The sequence below is a fragment of the Squalius cephalus genome, assembly GCF_949319135.1.
Source record: "Squalius cephalus genome assembly, chromosome: 7".
In the NCBI taxonomy this organism is placed as follows: Eukaryota; Metazoa; Chordata; class Actinopteri; order Cypriniformes; family Leuciscidae; genus Squalius; species Squalius cephalus.
In genome coordinates this window covers 44,385,036-44,409,290 of record NC_137128.1, presented here as the reverse complement: position 1 = coordinate 44,409,290, position 24,255 = coordinate 44,385,036, and the positions used below count along the sequence as shown (strand labels likewise).

Below are 24,255 nucleotides of genomic sequence, written 5' to 3'. Positions count from 1 at the left end.
TATATATATATAACAATAATTATAGATATTTATATTTTTTTTACAATTATTATTGTTAAAAAAAAACGGCTTAATCTATCGTAATCTTGATCAAATGACTTTTATTTTATTTTTTAACTATAAATCTTTCAACTTATTTCCATATCATAATCCTGAACTGATTGTTTAAAATATTTACAATACACGCAAGCATAGGTTTGTTTTTTCACTGTCCTTATTTTTCCGTCCGTTCTGGTGGTTTGCATGATCTTTACATGGACTCCCTACTGTAATTATGTATTTTTAATTGTCAGAAGTATTTTCAAAAATAACCAGATGTTATAAACATGTCTTGTCAAATCATGCAACCAATTACGGTGATTCAAACCACAACCTCATGGAGAAAATGATTCCTCAACATGTTGTATTTACTTTTGTGAATTATGTCGAGAGCGCGGGGCTTTTCTCGAAAACCTCATTCCATGTCGTTTCAACCACCAGATGCTTTTGAGCGAACTGAAATACTGTATGAAGATGAATCTCTTGTGCCATATGTTCACATCATAATTAGTGCCTCAGACAGACAGACTGCACAGCAATTTGACTTCTTAGTGAAGGTTTTATGAAAATATACATGCAGGGTGGGACTGTCATGTGACCCACGAGTCACATGATATTATGAAAGCTTTCTGAACTGGTTTCCATGGCAGTGAAGTTTGTGAAGTAGTGCAGTGTAAATATTTGGCCATTTTCTTTGATTCAAGACTTCCTGACCACTGCTCAGAAATGTGCGTTTGTGTTTATAACAAAACACCAAGAGTCAGCTAGTATTTATGAACCTGACTGTAACCAAAGATTGTGGGGAAATCGATGCATTTAAAATAATTCTGTATTATTTAATATCCTGTCAACAAGCAAACGTATCTTTATCTCCATCTAGTGGTTGTTTGGTGAGATTGCAACTGTCATGAATAGTCAAATCAATCCTTGATGTTTTGGGGGAAAGAAACAAGTGAAGACGATTGTTGTTATTTTTTATTTTTTCATATTTTTATATACTTTTCATGACATTTTATATGCACATATTTTCAGGCAGTGCATGGTTATAGTACTTTCCCATAGATATACTGTATGCAACACACACATTTGACACGAACTTGACCACAATGACATCAGTACACGACCAGAGGAAGAGGAATTCTTCTTCATCACTATCAGTCTGTAGTGTCATTCAGTGTCTGTATATGATATTCATCTCCCACAAACACACTTCAGTCCAAAAATATCAGTCCATTTGACTTATTTTCGCTCCTGACCCATGAGAGGAACCTTTGGCAGTTTTTAACAGTATTGGCCAGTGTTTTATAGTTTCTCATCTCTCCAGAAAACACTCTCCCAGGCACTCAGAGGAAAGCCAGAACTACCATTAGCATAGAAAAGCATTATTGCTCCCGTCTGTGAATTAGAAACAAGAGATTTAAAATGTCACATTCTTTCTTTGTGTCTTCAGAAACACTTTTATAATGTTACGCAACTGTTCCATCATCATGTGACATGAGAATTTTAGAATGTTGCTACATGGTTGCTAGGGTGTTTTGCATGGTTGCTAGGGGATTACATACTGGCCTTGCGAAGTCTCTGTGGTATTTGTTTTTGCCAATCCTAAATATGAGCAAAAGTGATGCTTGCTTGTCTTAGCAAACTCATGAAATCTTTGGAATATATTTTCCTCATGATGTTAAAACTTTGTGGCTACAAACCCAGTCTGAGGGCAGGATATATGACCAATATCCAAAAGTGAATCATTCAGACGAGTCATAATATGGTATTTTATCTACAAGATGTAAAGCCCATTCACACCAAGAACGATAACTATAACATAACAATAAAGATATTATTGTTTTTTGAAAATAGTTCTAAAAGAATAGCAGAGTCATACGGAAGCTTGTTTCCGCCACGGAATAAAACTATTTAAAATACTTTTTTTCCTCACAATTGCATGATAGTCGCAATTGCGTGTTATAAATATTTTTTTTTATGCAATTGTTCACATCTCGCAATTTGACTTTTTCTTACAATTGCGACAATTTATCTCTCAATTCTGACTTTTTTTCTTGCAATTTCTACTTTTAATCTCGCAATTATGACTGTTTCTTGCACAATTTTGACTTTTTCTTGCAATTACGACTTTTTATCTCGCAATTCGGACCTTTTTTCTTGCAATTGTGACTTTTTCTTGCAATTATGACTTTTTTTCTTGCAATTACGACTTTTTATCTCACAATTCTGTCCTTTTTTCTCGCAATTGCAACATTTTATCTCGCAATTATGACTTTTTTCTCGCAATTACGACTTTTCATTGAAATTCTGACTTATTTTTGCAATTGCGACTTCCCGCCCCCAAAAAATTCTGACTTTTTTTTCTCGCAATCGCGAGTTTATATCATGCGTTTCTAAGAAAAAAAGGCAGAATTGCAAGATGTAAACTCGCAATTGCAAGAAAAAGTAAGAATTGTGAGATAAAATGTCCCAATTACCTTTTTTATTCAGTGGCAGAAACAAGCTTCCATACAAACCACTACTATAACAAGAAAGAATTTTTCTCCAGCCGGTGAACATTAACATCCAATCAGAATCCATCCTGCGTTTAAGAGCTTGAGCATTTAAAGCGGCAGACGACAAAATTGCAGCGTGCGCTTATAATAAACATACGTTATGCTGATATGGTTATCTTTATAGTTATCGTTCTTGGTGTGAACAGACCTTTAGGTAGTAAAGCCACAGCAAATGCATAGGCAAGTTTTTGTCAAAAGCACACAATAGTTTTTGTTTTCTAATTCACAGGAGTGGCTGCAATAAAATGTATATCCTCTGCACTGCATTACAATGTAATTGTATATGCAAGTAACATTTCAATAAATATTCTAGATTTGGTGCAACTTAAGCTGTATGAACAACATCTGTCAGAACAAATAATTTTTGCATGTACAGTAATGCACTTTCAATAGGACACTGCACTGGGATAAATGGATAAAATATACACCATTTTGAATGTATAGCCAAGAGACTTCAACATCACACGGTACATGTTAATTACTGTTATTTTCATTATTTTGTCCTATTATGATCATGAAAAATCATCCAGTAACACTCCACAGACTTGGATCGTACAGTAAGTGCATCACTGTAAATGTAATTTAAGGACGAGTGAAAATTATTGTGTATACTAAACGACAGCTGGCTACAGATAGAAGTCTTCAGCAGAATATACTTTGTAATCAGATGCTAGAACTTTCTCTCTGGTAACACTGAAATTGAGCAGATGTTAAACACTGGCATCCAGATGTAATCACAATCTCATTCACCTGTAATTCAGTTTGTAATATCTCCAATTCTTCTATCAATCACACAGCAATCATTTAGCAGACTGAAAGGTCTACGTTTCTTCTCAGCACATCAAACAAAAAAAAAAGGTGTAGACTCCCTTCACTTCAGTTGAATTAGAGCTAAGTCAGAGTAATTTATTGTTGTAATGTGTAGACGTGTTGTTAAAATGGGAATTTACAGTTATACTACTTTTCAAAAGTTTGGGGGTCAGAAAGATTTTTTTTGAGAAAAAGTCTATTCTTCTCATAAAGGCTGGCATTTATTTGATCAAAAATACAGTGATATTGTTAAATATTATTAGAATTCAAAAGGACTGTTTTCTATGTGAATATATTTTCAAATGTAACTTATTTTTGTGATGCAAAGCTGAATTTCAGCATCAATACTCCAGTCTTCAGTGTCACATGATCCTTCAGAAATCACTCTAATATGCTGATTTGCTGATTATTATCGATGTTGAAAACAGTTTTGCTGCTTCGTATCTTTTTTTGTTGAAACCATGATGCAGTTTTTAAGGATTCTTTCATGAATAGAAAGTTCAAAAAAGAACAGCATTTATTTGAAATAGAAATATTTTGTAACATTTCACATCCTCACTGTTAATTTTGATCCATTTAATGCATCCTTGCTGAAAAGTATTAATAATAATACATTTGAAAAACAGTAACACTTTATTTTAGTGTCCTTGTTACACGTGTTACATGTACTTACCATATGAATAACAGTAAATTATGCATAATTACATGCAACTAACCCTCAACCAAACCCTAATCCTACCCTAACCCTATAGTAAGTACATGTAGTTGCTAAATATTACTCAGTACTTAAATATATAATTACACTGTAACAATGACACCTTAAAATGAAGGTGTCTTTGTTACACTGTAATTATATATTTAAGTACCGAGTAAAATTAAGCAACTACATGTAATTATTATAGGGTTAGGAATAGGGTTTGGCTTGGTTAAGGGGTTAGTTGCATGTAATTATGCATAAATAATAGTTATTTCTATAGTAACTACATGTAACACGTGTAACAATGACACTGTAAAATAAAGTGTAACCAAAAGACCTTATTGACACCAAACCTTTGAACAATAGTGCATTCTTTTAAATTGCCCAAGTTTTCATTTTTATTTTTAACGCAGCACTTAATCAGCTCATTGTGTCCAATTATTATTAATATAATAAATATCTAAAAGTGTGGATTCAACATTGTTAAAATGATAAGTGGACATTTGTTAATTACATAAATACCTGAAAATGTGTCCACCACCAATTCATCCGCTCTGACACAGGGATGTTCGACTGCTCGGGTTGCATAAACGTTCAATGAGATCTCACGATGTCTCAGTCATCTCTCAATGATCGCAAGGGTCACACGGACCAGACCTGCTATTCTTAATCCAGTTTGCTCTCGACTACTGTTGCCATGGTAACCGACCGGAGGCGTTATTCTTTGCATAGGCAGACGGTCTGTCCTATTTAGCAAATGCGTTGTCATCACATTGCACATGATTGAATCAACCTGATGATCAGATTCTAGACTTTCGTGCAGTTCTGTATATGAATGCACTGTGATACTATAGCTTATATCCTGTTTTTCCTCAGCACCATCATGTCATATTGTGGCCGGCAGCATCATTATAACTCTCTCTCTCCGTGTTTCTGCTCTAATGCCCGACTTTCTAGTTGCTAAGAGACGAACAAGTGCCGACTGGCATGAAATCTCCCATTGCGACGGTCGATTTCCATGTGATGTTTTTGCTTGTCCTTCATGTGAACCAACATCTGTTGCTTTGTTGTTAAATTCAGACAGTTATTTTCAAGTGAAATAATGTGTAGCTAGCATGAGTTCGTTTACAGTATGTAATCTTTCAAGGAGTGTTTTAACAGAATTCAGTATTTTATACGTCTGCGCTCGCTCTTAAACTCCAAGCGATGGATTTGCTTTATAAGGGAAGACGTGTTAAAATGTGTTGATTTCAATATATTAGTACTTGTATATCGCATAAATATGAACACGGACTCTGTACAAACGTCCGTTAAAGTCAACATGAAAGCGACCCTTTTATTACAACACATTTCTAATCACATTGTGCACGAAGTAAAATCTGGTCTTTGTAATCGTACTGGTACTGTATACAACACACAATATGTCTTATTATAGAAGTGAAATGGGTTGAAAACAGGGCTTGACATTAACTTTTTCACCTAGTGCTTTTCCAAAGTTACTAGACACAATTTTGACTTTGATACCATGGGGAAAAACTCCCATAAAGATAGTTTTAATATTACCTCATAATTTGGCTGCAGGAATATTAGGCTGCTGTCCCTTTAAGACCTGATGCACGGATCCATTATACATGCGTTTTCTTTCTCAACTGTTGCATTCACTTAAACATAACTGACTGTGTTTATGTGAAAACTCACCAAGACCGGCATTTTGACATTATTTTGTGTGTATTTGACTAATTAAGTGCAATTAGCAACGAAATAGAAATCAGTTTAGTACTGAGAGGCGGCTTTATGTGGGTGTTTGAGCACAAAATCTGCGAGAATGAGTAAAATTATCAAGCCCTGAAACGGCAACAATATTCATCCGGAGCAAATGAATCGAGTGAGTGAGTGAGTGGAGGCGGGTTTGTGTGTCACTCGCTGTCGGAGAGATGAGAGAGAGTGAAAGCGCAGCTGGTATTGTGCATCTAAAATGAGTATTGGAAGCGTTTCACATATTTCAGTATCGATATGTATAGAAAAATCGATATGTTTGACAACACTACATTGCACTTAGTTTATCATTTCAAATGCCTTTTTATTAGACTACTGAAATTGATAAATGTATATATTATAATATGCAACCCGCCAAAGTGTCTAATAGAAGTGACTGATGCAAACAACCGCATTTGTTAATGTCAAGCCCAGGTTGCAAACATTTCATGTTGACTTTAAACACTCTCTTGGTTTGGATTGCAATAGTTTTTTTTTTTCTCATATCTTTCTCATAGTTCAGTCCCGCCTGGACACCAACGCTTGAACACACTTTGATTTCGGACATCCAGTCCTTTTGTTTAGACAGCACAAGAAGGAAAGATATTGTCCAAAGGTAGCAGAGAGATACAAAGGCATCGTGATGTCATAAACCACCATCATTGGTTTAAAATCAGCTGCTTCTTTTCCCCTCGTCGCTAGTTCTCACCGAGAGTCTCTTTGAACGCGTGATTCTTTCTCACCCCCGCCTCGACACCCGCTAGGACCATCTGACCAAAAATCAGCTCTCAGCCAAGGTGACGGTTTCAGCCTGCCATCAACAGCCTTCTGATTGCTTTACCCCAAAAACGTCAATCATCGGGTTACTTGTTAAGGGGCTTGTTGACCTTGGGAGTCCCTGTGATGTTGCCGTTGGCGACAGTGAGCGTCTGGACGGGTGTGGCGTTGTTGACTGTTGTCTGGTCGGCTGTTACCTTGGTAACCGTGTTCTTTTTGGAATCGTCAGGTTCCCAGAGGAAGAACTCGTGCAGGAGTGTGTTGACCGTTTCGGGGCATTCCATCATCACCATGTGACTGCCTTCCTCGATTACTTTCAGGAATGCAAACAAGAGGATCTGAAATAAAGACAATTTACATTTTGAAAAATATACCTTTTCTAAAGTATTATATTATGTTTATTATATTGTAGAGTATTTTATATAATAGCATTTATATATAAATCACGTAACTTAAATATTTTTTAAACCTTTACATACCTTACAAAAATATATTTTTATAATGTATTTATATATACTATTTTAATATAATAAAGAAATAAAAAAAATCTCTATTTGCGTGTGCGCACACACACTCACATACTGTATATATAGACATGTATTTGTAAATGTTTATGTAAATAATGTATTTATAAAATATAACATTTGAATGTATATGTATTTATAATTTATTCTAATTTCTAATTAATAAATGATACAATTAAATAGTTAATAGTAATAAAAATAAAATAAAAATATTATAATAAAAAAGAAAAATTTAAATACTAAAATATTTTTGAAATGTATTTTATGTCAATTTTATTTGAATATATAAGAAATTTAAAAATAAATATTTGCTATTAAATTTGTTTAAAAATAAATACGCACATTATATATACACACACGTATATAAATATATAATAGACATGTATTTGTAAATGTGTATGTAAATAATGTATTTATATTTATATTTATATATTTAATCTAATTTGTAATAATGAATAAATAAAATAAAATAACAATAAAAGTATAATGAATAATTATAATTATATATAATTATAATAAAAAGAAATTAATCTAATTTATATAAATGACAATTTAAATACTATATAAATAATACATAATCTTCATATATATATATATATATATATATATATATATATATATATATATATATATATATTAATTCTATATAAACTATCAAAAATATTTAAATTATATATCAATTATAAAACTAATGTTAAACTTTTTATTTTTTTGTATGTTTGTATATCAGTGATGATCAGACAATCAGTCTTATGGTTTGAGCTAAACGTTGTATTTTCTTTTTTTTTCTTTCTCTTTCTTTTTTACATTTGTGGCCCGCAGGAAGTCCTAGCTGACGTCAGCAAGAGTTCAATGAGCAGTACAATGAGACGCCATTGTTTGATTCAGAGCACATCTGCATGAGGACATGTGTAACGCTCCTCTACTCATGAACAGCCCATTACAGCACAGAGACACTCTTGTGTTGAAGAGTCATGAGTGAGCCAACATCACACACACACACTGACTGCAAGCACAGGCTGCATCCTAATTCACATACAGTACTATTCATCCTGCATAGAATACAAGATTATATTTTTGTCTCACAAAAAATGTTAAGCTAACATTTTACCACAAAATCAAAAACATTAGTGTTCAGCTTGAATGATGCGAAAACACATCTAAAATGGGGAAAAGCTGTGCGATTGACTAAGAAATCAGGGGGCAGTTGCATAAACATAGCCATTATGTTAAGAAATAGAGTGTAACTGGATCCGGAAATATATATTTTTTTCATTCATTTTTCCCATTGGGATTTTAAAATAGATTGTTAAAGAGTTATAAGCCATTAAACAAGCCAAGCAACTACAGGGTGAATCACAATACAAACTTTGATTTGAAGCAAAGTTTGGTCCCACTTTATATTAAGTGGCTTTAAGTACAATGTTACTTACATTGAAATTAATAATTTGATACAATGGACTTAATGTATACATACATGTTTTTACATTGTACTTATATTTTGAAAATACCTGCATGTAATTACAGATGTAATTAATTTATGTAATTACATGTATAATTACACTGTTGACCCTCCCTTACACCTTAACCCACCCTTAAACCCACCCATACCACCACACCTGTCTCTAACCTTACCCGTGTCACACCTCAATAGCAGCAAAAGTGTTTTACAATACAACATGAACACAATAAGTACATTGTACTTATTTTTCGATGTTAATACATAGTACTTAAATCCACTTAATATGTAGTGGGACCCAAAGTTTTTTTTAAATCAGACAAAGGTACAAGACTGTGTACTTGATCGCTTAGTGAGAGAAAGAACTAGGCTACAATCCCATGAAGCTTTGCGAACAGCATAATCAAATTAAAAATGGTGAAATATAAAACTAAATATAACTCATTTACAAATGTTGATTATATATTTATATATATATATATATATATATATATATATATATATATATATATATATATATATATATATATATATATATATATATATAAACTATATTTTATGTTTATTGCAAAATATGCATATAACATTTTAGTATTTTGAGATCATAGAGCAGGGTTCACCAATCTCGGTCCTGGAGGGCCGCTGTCCTGCAGAGTTTAGCTCCAACCAGCTCCAACACACCTGTTTGAAAGTTTCTAGTATGCCTAGTGAGACCCTGATTAGCTGGTTCAGGTGTGTTTAATTGGGGTTGGAGCTAAACTCTGCAGGACAGCGGCCCTCCAGGACCGAGATTGGTGAACCCTGTCATAGAGAGATAGACTTGATTACGTCATTCGCAGTGCTTCATGGGAGTGGGCGGAGCTAAAGAGCTCTTTTGGAGCGTGTTGCTTTTTTCGACTCTCTGATTGGTGGATTTTTCTGTACAGCATCATGGGTAATGTAGTTTTTCACCAGAAATTCCACTGTTAAACACAATTATTTTAAAACTAAGCTGAAATAATGTGGGCTGACGGCTTCAACAGAAGCAAATGCCATTGATTAACAACCTCGAAGCTCACAGTATTTCTGTCTTTAAATGTTTATAAGTTTTTACTTCCGGAACCCGACTCTTGCACGCCATTAAGATGTCAAGTGAAAAAAAAAAAAAAAAAGAAGACTAACTTGTAAGACTAGTCTAGGAAGTTTGTGCAGAGCTACAGAGCTTTCTTTTTACAGACTGTCAAAAGCGGATCACTGCAATTCGCAGAAACAACTGGATCCAGGCAGCAAAAAATGTATTTGCATTTACCATTTTTTGTTGCATTTTGGGGTAAAAATCATACGCTTAGGTTAAATATTGTATTGACAACTCATCAATTAAATATTTACCATCTTATATTTTGCATAACTGCGCAAGTTTTTGTCAGCGTTTATTTAAAAAATATATATATCCATTATAAGCCTTGTGTTCTACAAAGGGGGATGATAAGACAAACACAGTTTTCCTCACAAAGCAAGTTTAGTTAGAGAGGTAATCTACATTAAATACTGATAATTAGTATACTAATTAGAAATACTTTGAAAAAAAAAAAAAAAAAGTAAAAAAAAATCCTAAAAGATAGGCTTAAATTTTTTATGCAAAATCTAATTTTACATTTCTTTATTTTGTTTTTGAGTTGAATTATGACCTGGACATGCTCTTAACTGCTGAAACCAACGGCAAAAATCATGCATTTCGTGCACAGTAGAAGTATGTGATTTGTGACGCAGCCAAATCTCAGCACAATGAAAATAGATCTGATGTGCACGAACCTCTGCCATCCGCTGATCCTCATCAATTGGTACAAACTTGTCATACATGCCGTGCACCAGCAGTATGGGTACGGTCAGCTCCGCGTGGTAGACTTCATCCCCCTCGGGCCAGTACTGACCGCTCATCATCGCTCGCAGGACGAACGGAGAGACGTTAAACGCGTTTCCCTCTTTCAAAAGCTGCTTCTCTTTCGCACCCTGCCTGGCGAAACCAGCTCTGTGTGGAGAACACAACAACACACATGCTTACTAACAACAACCGTGGACTTTTTGCAGAAGTCATTTCAGAAACCATGTTTTTTTTCCCCTTTCTCTTGTTTTTCTTTTTCCTTATTACATCTTTGAATATTACTACTGCTATATTTATGTATATTGTATATATATTAAGTTAAGTATTAAGTAGACCTCAATTTTATTTATGTATATGTGGATTGAAGACAATTAAATTAAGTCAGGTTGAAATGTATAGCATTTGTGTTGGTTTAGCTCATTTTATTTATCATAATTATTTATTATAATTTAATCAAGCAGCAAAAACATAATTTTTTCAGTGTAGCAATCATAAGCTTGGACACACTTGACTAAATCAATTTAATTATATATAATGAGCATTGTTCTACATATATATTAGGAAACTTATAATAGAGATGTACAAATACTCAACACAATTTTACACACATGCTTCACATAATTACACGTACATCCTATATTCTGTTTGATGTGTTTTGTTTTGATGGTATCGTCTCTAACTGTGTTTTGTCTTATGTTCTGCTTTAATAAAAAAAGAAAGTGGAGATGTTTTTTTTCTTCTCTGATTCTCTTGTTTTTCTTTTTCCTTATTACATCTTTGAATATTACTACTGCTATATACAGGGTTCCCACACCTTTTGTTAACTTCAAATTCAAGGACCTTTCAAGGACTTTCCAGGTCCAATACCCTCAAATTCAAGGACTTAATGTGGGAACACATTTGTAGTGTCGAACAACAAACGTTGAGGTTCCATTGTAGTTGTTTTGTGCGCGCGTAAACATCATGGCAACGTACAACACAAAGTACCTCACGCGGGAAACACTTAACGTAACGCATAAATGCGCGTCGCTAACGTAAATCAAGCAAGCTAGTGTGCACAGGCCACGAAGTGTTGGCGAAATAACACATTAGCGGACCGGAGGGAATAATATGGATTTTTTTTCCAGAAAACTAAATAAATTCAAGCACTTTCAAGGAACTGTCTCTATTATGTAAAAATTTTTTTCCTTCAGATTCACAAACTTTCAAGGATTTCAAGGACCCGTGAGAACCCTGTATATATTGTATATTGTATATATAATGAGCATTGTTCTACATATATATGTGACCCTGGATCACAAAACCAGTCATAAGTCGCACGGGTATATTTGTGGCAATAGCCAACAATACATTGTATGGGTCAAAATTATCGATTTTTCTTTTATGCCAAAAATCATTAGGATATTAGGTAAAGATCATGTTCCATGAAGATATTTTGTAAATTTCCTACTGTAAATATATAAAACATGTATTTTTGTGAGTGAATGCTGCACAATCGCGAACATAAATGGACAATTTTAAAGGCGATTTTCTCAATGTTTCGATTTTTTTGCACCCTCAGATTCCAGATTTACAATAGTTGTATCTTGGCTAAATATTGTCATATTCTAACAAACCAAACATCAATTGAAAACTTATTTATCCAGCTTTCATATGATGTATAAATCTCAATGTCATAAAATTTACCTATTTACCTATGTGAACTTATAATAGACATGTACACATACTCAACACAATTTTACACACACTTCACATAATTACACGTACATCCTATATTATCCTATATACACACCTAGTTTGATGTGTTTTGTTTTGATGGTATCGTCTCTAACTGTGTTTTGTCTCATGTTCTGCTTTAATAAAGAGAAAGTGTGTTACTTGAGGAAGCTCCAGGCGAGGCACGGGGACAGACAGTGCAGGACACAGGAGGGCAGCTGGAAGATTGAGCACAGACTCGGTTCCAGCGCCGTCGGCCCGCCTCCGTTGATCATCACCACCTTATGCACCTGCTCCGGATACTCGTGTGCCAGGAACGTACAGAACGACACCCTTCACACGAACAAAACGGTGATCCGGGGTTAGCAATAATTGCTCATGAAATCATGCCAGGAACAAACAGCAGGCTTTTGTGAATTATAGAACTATTCAGTTAATGCGACAGAAATCATTCATGTAGGCTCAACGGATTAAGTAGACCTCAATTTTATTTATGTATATGTGGATTGAAGACAATTAAATTAAGTCAGGACGAAATGTATAGCATTTGTGTTGGTTTAGCTCATTTTATTTATAATTATTTATTATAATTTAATCAAGCAGCAAAAACATTATTTTTTCAGTGTACTGTAGCAATCATAAGCTTGGACACACTTGACTGCGAGTAATATTTATATACTATTATAGTATTTGTTAATATTTTGAATTAGCTTTTATATTTTCATTTTTCATTTTAGTTTAAGTAATTTTGTCATTTTTATTATTTTTATTATATTTTTATTTAACTTTAGTTAGTTAGTTTCCGAGGTAACATTTCTAAATTTTTATAAGTTTTGTAACTCTTATTTTAGTGATTATTAATTATTATTGTTTTAGTTTTAGTTACCTATGACACTGGACTACATATTTTTCTCATCATATATGTATTCTCCCTTTTCCCATCGCATATCAGCTCGGAGTAGCCTTTATTTTAAATAAACATTAAAAAAATATTCGAAAAGGGAAAATAAAGTGTCTAACGGGTACTTAATAGTAGGAATAAAGTGTTTATCAGGTAGGGTTAGGGATAGGTGTAGTGAGGGCTTTATTGTCCCAATAAGGCTGGATTCATATAATGATTTAAAAAAATATAATAATTTACACTCAATGTTGTCATTATTGCATATACTGTTTTATAATGTACTACAATAGTATCTGCCACTATTTGCAGTAAGAATAAATAGCATCTAACTACTACTTACACTTAGTGTAAATAGCCTCTGCCATGAATTACGTCTTAACATATATTACAATAGAAAATAGTTGTAATAATATTTAGCAATATTACGTTTTTTACTGTATGTTCGATCAAATAAATGCAGCCTTGGTGAGCAGAAGAGTTCAAAAACATTACTGGTAACACTACAATAAGATTAATTAGTTAACACTAGTTAAATACCTTAGTTAGCATTAACTAAGAATGAACAATACTTCTACAGCATTTATTAATCTTAGTTAATATTAATTTCAATATGTCATTAAAATCAAAGGTTAACATTATTAATGCACTGTGAACTAACATGAACAAACAATGAACAGCTGTAATTTTTATTAACTAGCATTAACAAAGATGAATAATCACTGCAACAAATGTATTGTTCATTGTTAGCTCATGTTAGTAAATACATTAAGTAATGAACCTTATTGTAAAGTGCTACCACATTAATAAATCTTAATTATTCCAAACTTTTAACCAGCTGTATTTTTATACAACTAATATTAACAAATATTAATAAATACTGTAACAAATGTATTGCTCATTGTTAGCTCATGTTAGTAAATACTAGTGCTGTCAGTTAAATGCGTTATTAACAGCGTTAACGCAAACCCATTTTAACGGCGTCAATTTTTTATCGCGGGATTAACGCAAGATTAATTTCTTTTTGGCCTAGCAAACTTTGTAGTTTTTTTCACATGCTGTTGCAACAACTAGTAACGTTAGAAAAACTACAACACCACACCAGATCTAGCTAGACCGGACACAAAACAACAGGCACGCCGCACACACTTGTTTGGGCTTGCGAGCCGGCCAAAGAGTAGGCTAACGTTACGTTTTGAGTGGATGGCGAGCGCGAGACGCCGAAATGGATGCCAATAAGATTCTGAATGGAAAGTTTACTTTTAAAAAGTTGCCAAATGGTTCCACTGACAAGACCAAAGTGATCTGTGTGTTCTGTCGTTGTGAACTGAGCGATCATCGCAGCACGTCCAGTCTGAAACACCACTTAACGCGAATGCGAATTCTCTGATGCGATTATTTGCTCCAAGTGAGAATGTTAGTGTGAAATTGAACACTACAGTATAAGCCAATGTTGTTTTCAATAAAAAAAACATTTGCACAAAGCAAGCCGACCCACTTTTCCATGTTGATCAGAGCATTAAAATGAGAAAAAAATATTGGGACAAAAAGAAATCAAGGGACATTTAGAATAGATAAAAATGTGCGATTAATTGCGAGTTAACTATGACATTAATGCGATTAAATATTTTAATCGTTTGACAGCACTAGTAAATACATTAAGTAATATATTTGACATTTATTTATTGAAGAGGAATAACCCCTTGAGATGAGCCATCTCGTTTTCGAGGGGGTCCTCGAGTCCAGGTACAAAAATTGACATTGACCTTACAGCGGCAGTCAAATAAAACAGAAAACACATATACACAAATGAAACAGAAAACACAATATGATAATGGTAAGTGCAGAAATATATAATACATAACTCATACAAACAAGACATTCACTCATACAAGACTCTCTAAAGGTTGCTCACTCATCGCTCAACAGAGTAGACACATGTAGCCTAATATATATGTACCGAACACACATCTAGACAACAGTAAACACGTATACACACATAAATGTAAAGGATTAATGCACCATGCTTAAAATAGGTTCCATTTAATCCATTTTAAGGATATCAACTCTATCAGTGGTAACCACTGTAAAGCAGTAGTGCAGAAAATTTTAATTACAGTAATGAACCTTATCACATTAATAAATCTTAATTATTCCAAACATTTAACCAGCTGTATTTTTATTAACTAACATTAACAAAGATTAATAAATACATGTTAGTAAATACATTAAAGGTCCCATTCCATGGATTATTTTTATTATTTTATCATGTTTCCAGGGGTGCCCTTATAATGTTAGTATGTTTTTTAGATCAAAATTTTTTATAATTTAGAAGTAAAAGGCATATTTCCTAGCCTGATTTCATTCCCTGGTTTGAACACCCTGTTTGAAGGGGCGTGTCTGCTGTGAGACTTCAGTGTAAACGCCCTCTGCTGTGATTGGCTGAAATGCTTGCATATGAAATATCTGGCATTACATGTGGAACTATCTGGAAAACTTTTACTATTACAGCTATTATACGTTTTTACTATTACAGCTATCTGGATTAACGAATCGTGAGAAGTTTTTTTAAGTATTTAGATCTATTTCAATCACATAGAAAATTGCAGTGATGATGAGCATTGAGCAGATGACAGCCTGTTGATCGCGTGAAAGATCTTATCATTGCAACGCAGTCCCTGCACTCTCACTAATGATTTCACCAATGCAAACATGAGGTATATAAATACAGTAAGAGCTTCGTTGTGCAGTGTAACAGCGTCATTGATTTCATAACGAGTTTTGGCAAGTGTCCAGATAAACTCGCGCTGTGTGTCACAGCTTGGGCGATTGGAAAGGGATTGTTCTGTGATCGCTTTCTGTATATTAATCACAGTTTAAGTAAGATTATTTTCATTCTACTAAGAGAAACGATGTGAAGTTGATCGCTACTTCCATAGTAAATCACTACTTACCGCTTGCTGGAATATAGTTGAAATTGTCCCCTTCGTCAGTATGAAACGCTGAGAGAAGCCTGCTTGATATTATCCCAGGTTAGAAAAACAGTCCGTGGTGAAATGGACAGAGCAAACTAACAACTTCGAATTAAACTTTTGCGGTATCCGATTATAGATAAACATCAACCGTTTGTTGACATTTTGCCATCAATACGCCTGTGTTCCTGTGGGCGGAGTTTAGTCTAAACACGGTTCTGGTGATGTCACTAAAGCAGGATGTAGAGGGATGTCGTCCAATCCAGCCGTTTTTTGTAGTCAACTTCTGTTAAATAAAATATCTCGCTTGGCATTGAACTTTGAGCGTTATAATTTTACATATATTATTTATACTCTAACAACAACATTACACACTAACTAAACTTTGAAACATGGAATCGCATGCAACGGGACCTTTAAGTAATGAACCTTATTGTAAAGTGTTACCACATTAATAAATCGTAATTATTCCAAACCGTTAACCAGTAGTGTGTGTGCGTTGGGTAGAAAGTGAGCGCCTACCCGTATGAGTGACCAATCAGGATGTTGCGTTTCCTCGCATATCTCTTGAATATGGCGCGCAGGTCCTCAGCGAGTGCGTAGAAGGTGTACGCCGCCGCTATCTGAGGAGCAATGCTGGCGCCGTGTCCCGCCAAATCAGGAGCGATGACCTCGTAACCCAACCGAGAGAAGAAGTCCAGCTGCCTCCCCCAGATGTCCAGCGAGCCGCCCACGCCGTGGATGAAGAACAGCGCCACGTCCGAATGCGTCCCCTTACAGCTGCTGATGCAGCGCTGCGTGTCGATCAGCACGGTGCGCTTGGGTTTCCGTCGCCTGCGTCTGGGTGGAGGAGCGGGCTTCTGCTGGTCAGAGATGAGCAGAGGTGGAGCAGGTTTGGGATCCGGGGAGGACGGTGCGGTGGTGTAATCCGACAGCTCCACCTCCACCGTGCTGCACTGTTCCACGTCTCCGTTCTGGCACTGCAGGATCTCCGAGTGGAGGACATCTCCCAGGTTCTCGATCACCAGCTGGCCGTTGCGGTACACCGTGATCTTGCGCTTGCAGTGGACGCTGCTGTTGCTGCTGCTCGGCTCTGGTTGTTCGTCTGTGGTTGCGGGACGTTCGGGGAGAATGTGGCGCACGCGAAGAACCCGGCCTGGCTTCACCTCCACAAACTCGAATCCATCGGCGGGCTTGCCGTCAGATGACTCAACCGGCAACACCACGCTGGTCGTCTTTCCCCACAGACAGCAGAAGATGCTCTCGGTGATGCTGGTCAACATGCCGGCGGTTTACCTGAAGACACACAAATACGATTACAACCAGGGCTTCACATTAACACCTGGCAAACGCGGGTGTATTTCATCAGTGGCGTGTGTAACACAGTCACTTTGGCGGAATATTATATATAATATATACAGTTTTCAATTGTAGTCTTTTAAAAAGGCATCTGAAATGATAAACTAAGTGCAATGTAGTGTTCGATACATATCGATACTGAAATATCTGAAACGCTTCCAAAACTCATTTTCCGCAGAATAGATTTACGATACCAGCTGTGCTTTCACTCTCTCTCATCTCTCTCTCCAACAGCGAGTGACACACAAACCCGCCTCTCCTCACTCACTCGATTCGTTTGCTCCGGATGAATATTGTTGCTGTAAGAGGGCTTGAGTTTTTGCATTGGATTGAGCATAATTTTACTCATGTGTGACCCTGGATCACAAAACCAGTCACAAGTCGCACGGGTATATTTGTGGCAATAGCCAACAATACATTGTATGGGACAAAATTATAGATTTTTCTTTTATGCTAAAAATCATATTTTAATTTTTCATATTCATATTTTGGGATATTAAGTAAAGATCATGTTCCATGAAGATATTTAGAAAATTTCCAACCATAAATATATAAAACATTTATTTTTGTGAGTGAATACAGCACAATCGTGAACATAAATGGACAACTTTTAAAGGCGATTTTCTCAATGTTTCGTTTTTTGCACCCTCAGATTCCAGATTTTCAAATAGTCATATATCAGCCAAATATTGTCCTATCCTAACAAACCATACATCAATCTCATAAATATAAATCTCAATTTCAAAAAAATTACCCATGTGACTGGTTTTGTGGTCCAGGGTCACATTTCCACAGATTTTGTGCTCAAACATCCACATAAAGCCACCTCTCAGTACTAAACTGAGTTATTTTTTGCTGCTTCTTGCACTTTAACAGTCAAACACACAAAATAATGCCGGTCTTGGTGAGTATTCACGTAAACACAGTCAGTTGTGTTAAGAACTTTTATCTGGAATTAAAAATATAGCTTAAGTTAGAAAATAAGAAGAAAATAGTTGTAAAGAATGATTTTATTCTTCAGAATGTTTTGCGAATCCGGAATCCAATATAAAAAAAGAATCATGTTTGTTTTCATAATCATTCATTGTAATAACTCAGATTTGCCCTTGTATATTTTTCAACTAATATTTTCAATTTTCAACTTGTTCAATCAATTTCATATGAATAAAATAAATGCATAAAAAAATGAATTTCTTGTTTCACTCAGAAGTAAAATGGTCACACATTTTCTCTTCAGAACCGAAGGGACTGTTTACGAACCACAGGTCAAACCATTACCACAGACGTTCTGCACTTTATCCAGGATTAGGAGGAAACAAGTCCAGTTCTGCTCCCGATTTAACTTTCACCCAGTTCGGTGAGTTTAAATCTTCCTAACATCATTTTAGCTCCTGTTGCACTAATGCGGTGTGATCTGGTTATGGTGGATATTGTCGAAGCCTCCAGTCTTTGTGTGTGAGCTGCACAAAAGAAGCGCTGCATTGCTGTTCCTGCGAGCGACAGTATGACAGATGCTGTCAGCAGAGCTTTCACAAACACACCGTGAAAAATGCAAACAACACTGCAGAGAGAGAGATCCAGAGAGCCTGGACGCTTTCTGATAGGAAGCCCATAGGGAAGAAATAAGATCTCTCGTATCTCAAATGTTTCTCCTAAACAGCAATGACATTAAATATAGAGAGAGAGATGTTTCCTCAGGGGGAAAAAACATGTCTCCTCTAGTTTCAGAAAAGATCTGCAATCAAAAGTCAGAAATCTCAATATGATCTCAAACATTTCTCATCAAATTGTTAAAATGCTGTTCACATACATTTTTCAGCTCTATACTCTTACTATATGACAACTTTTGACTCACTTGTGCCACTTTTTCATTATTTCTATGACTTTAAGGGGGAATATCTGAGATAATTGCAACTCAATGCCACCAGACCATTAAGTATCCTGAGCTTTAAAAGAGCAACATCTGAGCACATAAACTCCTATATAAGCACATAAAAAGTAAGTATTAAAATGCGCACACACACACACTCACACTCACCCATGCAATTAATCACACAGTAAGAGCAAGTTACAGTGGGAACAGAGCGAGCTGCATGTTGGATCTTGCCAATGGAATCCTAGTAGAGAAGATGATTCACATTGTGACCTAAACAAGAGTCTAAAAATAGCCCGGGCTCTTCCAATGTGCTTCCCATGGGAACTAATGGAGAAAGTGTCCTGTATTGAACGTGAATATGATAATACCTGCATGCAAATCAATACAACTATGCAGCTGTGATTGTTTCTTAGAAGTGAATGCGGTTCCTGAATCCTGTGGAATATTTACAGCGGTCGATTTCTGTGCCGGCTATATTAGATTTATAGTCAAACCGAAGGCAATGAGACATCAAAACAGACAGATCATCAGTATGCGCTGGAGGCTTCCTAGATAAATGACGTACATAGACTGAGTTATTAGTGAGCTGATCGTGTGGCTGATATCACAGAGGATAATATTGATGTATTTTGTAATGAAAAAATAATCTAAATTAATTACGATTATTTTCTGGTAATGTAAATGAAATTGTGCATTGAAAAAAGTTCATTTGAAACAATTTTCACTAAGAAATTGCTAGTAAATTTCCCAAATAATTACAAAGAAAGGGCAAGCAACACACTGAATTAAACATGAAACTCAAGTAGAAAGACTGAAATAGTGTTTTCTTGTAAAATTGAAAAGAAAAAGATGTTTATTTACAACTTGAAAAAAAGTAGCTATAACTGTATAATATAAAATACTGTATGTAAATGTACAGAAAGATTAATTATTTTCTGGTGCAAGAAAAATTGTAGCTAGAACGGTCATTGCAACATAACTATTATTTAAATGTAAACAATTAAACAATGTAAACATGTATATGTACGGAAAGGTGAATTATTTTCTAATTTAAAGAAATTGTAGCTGTAACTCATATTGCAATATAATTTCATATGTAAATGTAAACATAATATGTAGTGTGTAAATGTACAGAAAGATGAATTATTTTATAGTGCAAGCTCATGAAATATAATTTAATATGTAAATGTAATATTTAATATGTAAACATGCACAGAAACAGGAATTATTTTCAGCAGTAAAACAAATTGTAGATAGAGTTGTCATATTGCAATATAATTGTATGTGTTAAATAAATGAATATAAACAATACGTAAATGTGAACATGTAAATGCACAGATCTTGTTGTTTTTAAGCCTACATTTGCTGAAGTAGGTCTCGAGTTATTTGTCTTTCAGCAGAATGTTGTTGGTGTTTTTACTGCTGTTTGCTAATATATTCACAGTCATCAACTCTATCCTCCGTCTCGCTCTTCTGAAATGTTTCCCTTGTCTTTCACAGCCCTATCAGTCAGCAGACAGCCGCTTCCACAAAGGAAGTGACACGTTTATGACAGGCCGAACTTCCTGTTCTACAGCTAGAGACATAAATCCACATTCCCATTCAAACATACTAAAATAGAAATTTAAATTTAAATTAAAGACTACATATGTGACCCTGGATCACGTCACCAGTCACATGTCGCACTGGTATATTTGTGGCAATAGCCAACAATACATTGCATGGGTCAAAATTATCCATTTTTCTTTTATGCAAAAAATCATTAGGATATTAAGTAAAGATCATGTTCCATGAAGATATTTTGTAAATTTCCTACTGTAAATATATAAAACATTTATTTTTGTGAGTGAATGCTGCACAATCGCGAACATAAATGAACAACTTTAAAGGAGATTTTCTCAATGTTTCGATTTTTTTGCATCCTCAGATTCCAGATGTTCAATAGTTGTATCTCGACCAAATATTGTCCTATCCTACAAACCATACATCAATGGAAAGCTTATTTATTCAGCTTTCAGATGATGTATGAATCTCAATTTCAAAAAATTGATCCATGTGACTGGTTTTGTGGTCCAGGGTCACAAATAATAAAGCAACAAACATGATTCGTCATCATTAACTCCATCTCTTTCTGTCCTTCACCTGCTCGCTTTTTAGCAGATTCATCTCGAGGGCCGATACATTATTCAGACTCAGTGAGAGAAGGTTTTTAGTGGTGATGTATTATTAATCATATGAGGAGCTGGTGCAAAACATCTTAGTCTTGTCTTGCTGTTCTGTACTTCTTGTTGTAACAATTATATATTTTTATATATTATCAACCACTTATAACTGCAATCAAACTGCTATTTCTAGTCACTGAGGCCGTAATCATAAACAGTGGTCTTAAACACTACACTTACAAATGTCTATGCAAGTGTCATTCGTTTAAAAGATGCTGAAACATCAATATTGATGAAGAAGAGTGAAGTTAGTGTAGAGAAAGCAAGATTTGACAGTCACTTGCTGATATTTTGTATCTAATGCAATGACCTTCTGGCGTTTTTAAGCGCTCAGATGTTGTTTGGGGTCAGATTTACAGTAGTAGTTTTGTCTCGGGTCTTTCCCGCATATGTAAAGACCTTCTGGGATCCTCTAGGAATTGCTGTTTTTTGCTGGAGTGCTACTCTCAGCTTCTGCAGCGGGGAAAGTGTCGACTTCAGCACCTACGCTAAAATCAATGCCGCAGGCTGATCCCGCCACAGCACATCTCTGGGTATTACACAATCAAGTAACAGCTCTTTTTTTTATATAAAAAAAGGAGAACATCCGAGATCTTCTGTCGGTCAAACACAGAGACGCATGATTTGTTTTTCAAACGCAGATGCAAATGAGATGAAATTGAGTGTGTTTATTTACAATTGACTAGAAAATCGTTTATTATTCATTGACTCTTTTGAGGGTTGAATGGCCAAATTGCATCTAATTAATCATCCTGGCGGTAAAATAGGCTGTGATTGCTGTTTTATCTTCATATCTCTTGTCTTTTAAAGTTATGCAAAAGCTTTGTGTGAGGCAAACGCCAAGACGAGCCACAGAAGAAGTACAAGCGTCTTGAGGTTGAGCAGATGATGACTGATTTTTCATTTTTGGGTGAACTTTCTTTAAACTGTAAGGCGGCTAGAAAAATAACTGATAGCAAGTTCAGTATCGATGCAACAGTGAGATAAAGGAGGAAACATCGATCTGCCAATTAGCTAATGATTCTCCAGCATCAGGTGCTGTTCACCACATCTCCACAGGGAAGATCATTACGGATGAAGTTGCTCAAAGAGGACGAGGAAAAGGTCTATCTAAAGTAGATTTATTATGCATTATCACTTTCCCCAATGCTGCTTTACGAAGAACACTGTTCACCCTTCAGTGAGCAAGCCAAGTTTAGCCATTTGCTTTGAACAATATTATTTATTATTGTCTGATTATGATTATCGGTAATGTCATCGCACTAATCTGTGTACTTCTTTTTCACGTTGCAGGTTAAAGAATAAAAGCAAAAACCCACTTGCATGAATCAAAACCACAAGAAGTTGAACTCTCAATAGATTAAACCCATATCTAATTAGAGTTTTATTACCTCTGACTATAGAAGATATTATTTATTTTTTCTAGCAGGAACTCTTGTTGCAATGAACAAGCTTGTCAGTCTCCATTTGTATCAATATTACGGTTTTCTTTTGCTATTCCTTGTGTATTCTGGTCAGTTATGGTTTGACTTACTGCAAGAATGCACTGCATATTACTGGGAAATTGATTGATTTTAATTTCACCCTGGTCTTGCTATTGAACGATGGTGGCATATAATATTTCACATGAAAGAGACAGTTCCATTCGCACATGAAACCCAAAGCAAACTCTTGCATGCATTGCCCCACATTTGCCGAGTGGGAGTGTGTTTTGGTGTGTCATCACTCAGTCTGCAATGCAGAATTGGAGTGTGTGGGCACTAGGCAGGCTGTTGTACAGTACGCTGATTTGTAACCTACATTAAGAACACTATGTACAGTCTCAATGAAGCCGACTCGTTATCCACAAGGGTTTAGTGTGTCATTGAAGCATGCTCAGAATGCAAGTCATTTCATCTAAGGATGGTGTTTTAATAAATGATGCACTGCAATGCATCAGCACAACCCCTCCAGTCACAATGATGCCTCATTAACCTTAGAATTTTCTGCAATTAATGTTAATATTGTCTTGCATCCTAGAGCAGGTTTCCATGCAAAACATGTACACATCAATGACATTGATTGATTGGTTGGTTGCTGCGCAACGCATTGGTTTGCAAAACACACTGCACACTACATACAGCATCACACTTTAATGTAGAGACGGTTAACTAGCATGCAACCTTAATGCATATGCAATGTGATTTTGAAATATGATTCTTACCTGGATCGATGTCTGTGAGACGAATCGGATTTGTAAGCGCTCTAAATTACGCAACAAAATTTCTTGCAGGGTTTAAGATCTCTCGAAACACAGTGAAAGCAATTAAAATACATCTAACCTGTTAGTTCAACCCACTAATGTGATTTAAAGCGGATTCTGCTGAGGAGATGATTTGGCATCTTCATTCTAATCTAGATTTAAGGCAAATGTGAGCAAACGCATTCGGGTGCGGAGAGATAAAGATGCCGTTCCAGCGTCGGGTGAAGTGCTCCTCTCAGCATCCTCATCCTCATCCTCATCTTCACGCCTGGGTTATTATCCAGCCCAGTGCCCTTGTTTTCTCCGGGAGTCGGGAACCATGTCTCGGTTCGTGTTCTGTTTGACTGACAGGAGGTGTAACGAACTGTAGGGCTTCCTGCAGTGAGTTTCGACCAATGCAGTCTCTTCTTATGCTGTTGCTATGCCCAGAAGAGAGAGAGAGAGAGAACGCAAAAGAGCACCATGTTTATAGCCCAGTACAGCACATATAAAC

The 24,255-nt window shown here is 35.5% G+C and overlaps 1 protein-coding gene and 1 long non-coding RNA gene across 4 annotated transcripts in view; one reads left to right on the top strand and one right to left on the bottom strand.

Moving 5' to 3' along the window:
- Positions 1-12,388, top strand: part of LOC307161910 — a 62,210-nt gene extending 49,822 nt beyond the window's left edge. For 2 of the 3 annotated variants that reach the window (XR_013821816.1, XR_013821817.1), the window contains 2 exons: positions 7,980-8,135; positions 10,272-10,399. This is a non-coding gene — a long non-coding RNA (uncharacterized lncRNA). Of the gene's footprint in view, positions 1-7,979; positions 8,136-10,271; positions 10,400-12,341 lie in introns of those variants that run through there. The other variant, XR_013821815.1, reaches the window with a different exon arrangement.
- On the bottom strand, positions 2,707-24,177 carry abhd8a (abhydrolase domain containing 8a). The gene is made up of 5 exons (XM_079876860.1): positions 23,724-24,177; positions 16,586-17,359; positions 12,356-12,526; positions 10,408-10,624; positions 2,707-6,971 (listed from the first exon to the last, which is right to left on the bottom strand). Exons 2-5 carry the CDS (start codon positions 17,344-17,346, stop codon positions 6,720-6,722), a joined length of 1,401 nt encoding a protein of 466 aa, XP_079732986.1. The 5' UTR covers positions 17,347-17,359; positions 23,724-24,177; the 3' UTR covers positions 2,707-6,719.
- Between the last annotated feature and the right edge of the window lie 78 nt (positions 24,178-24,255).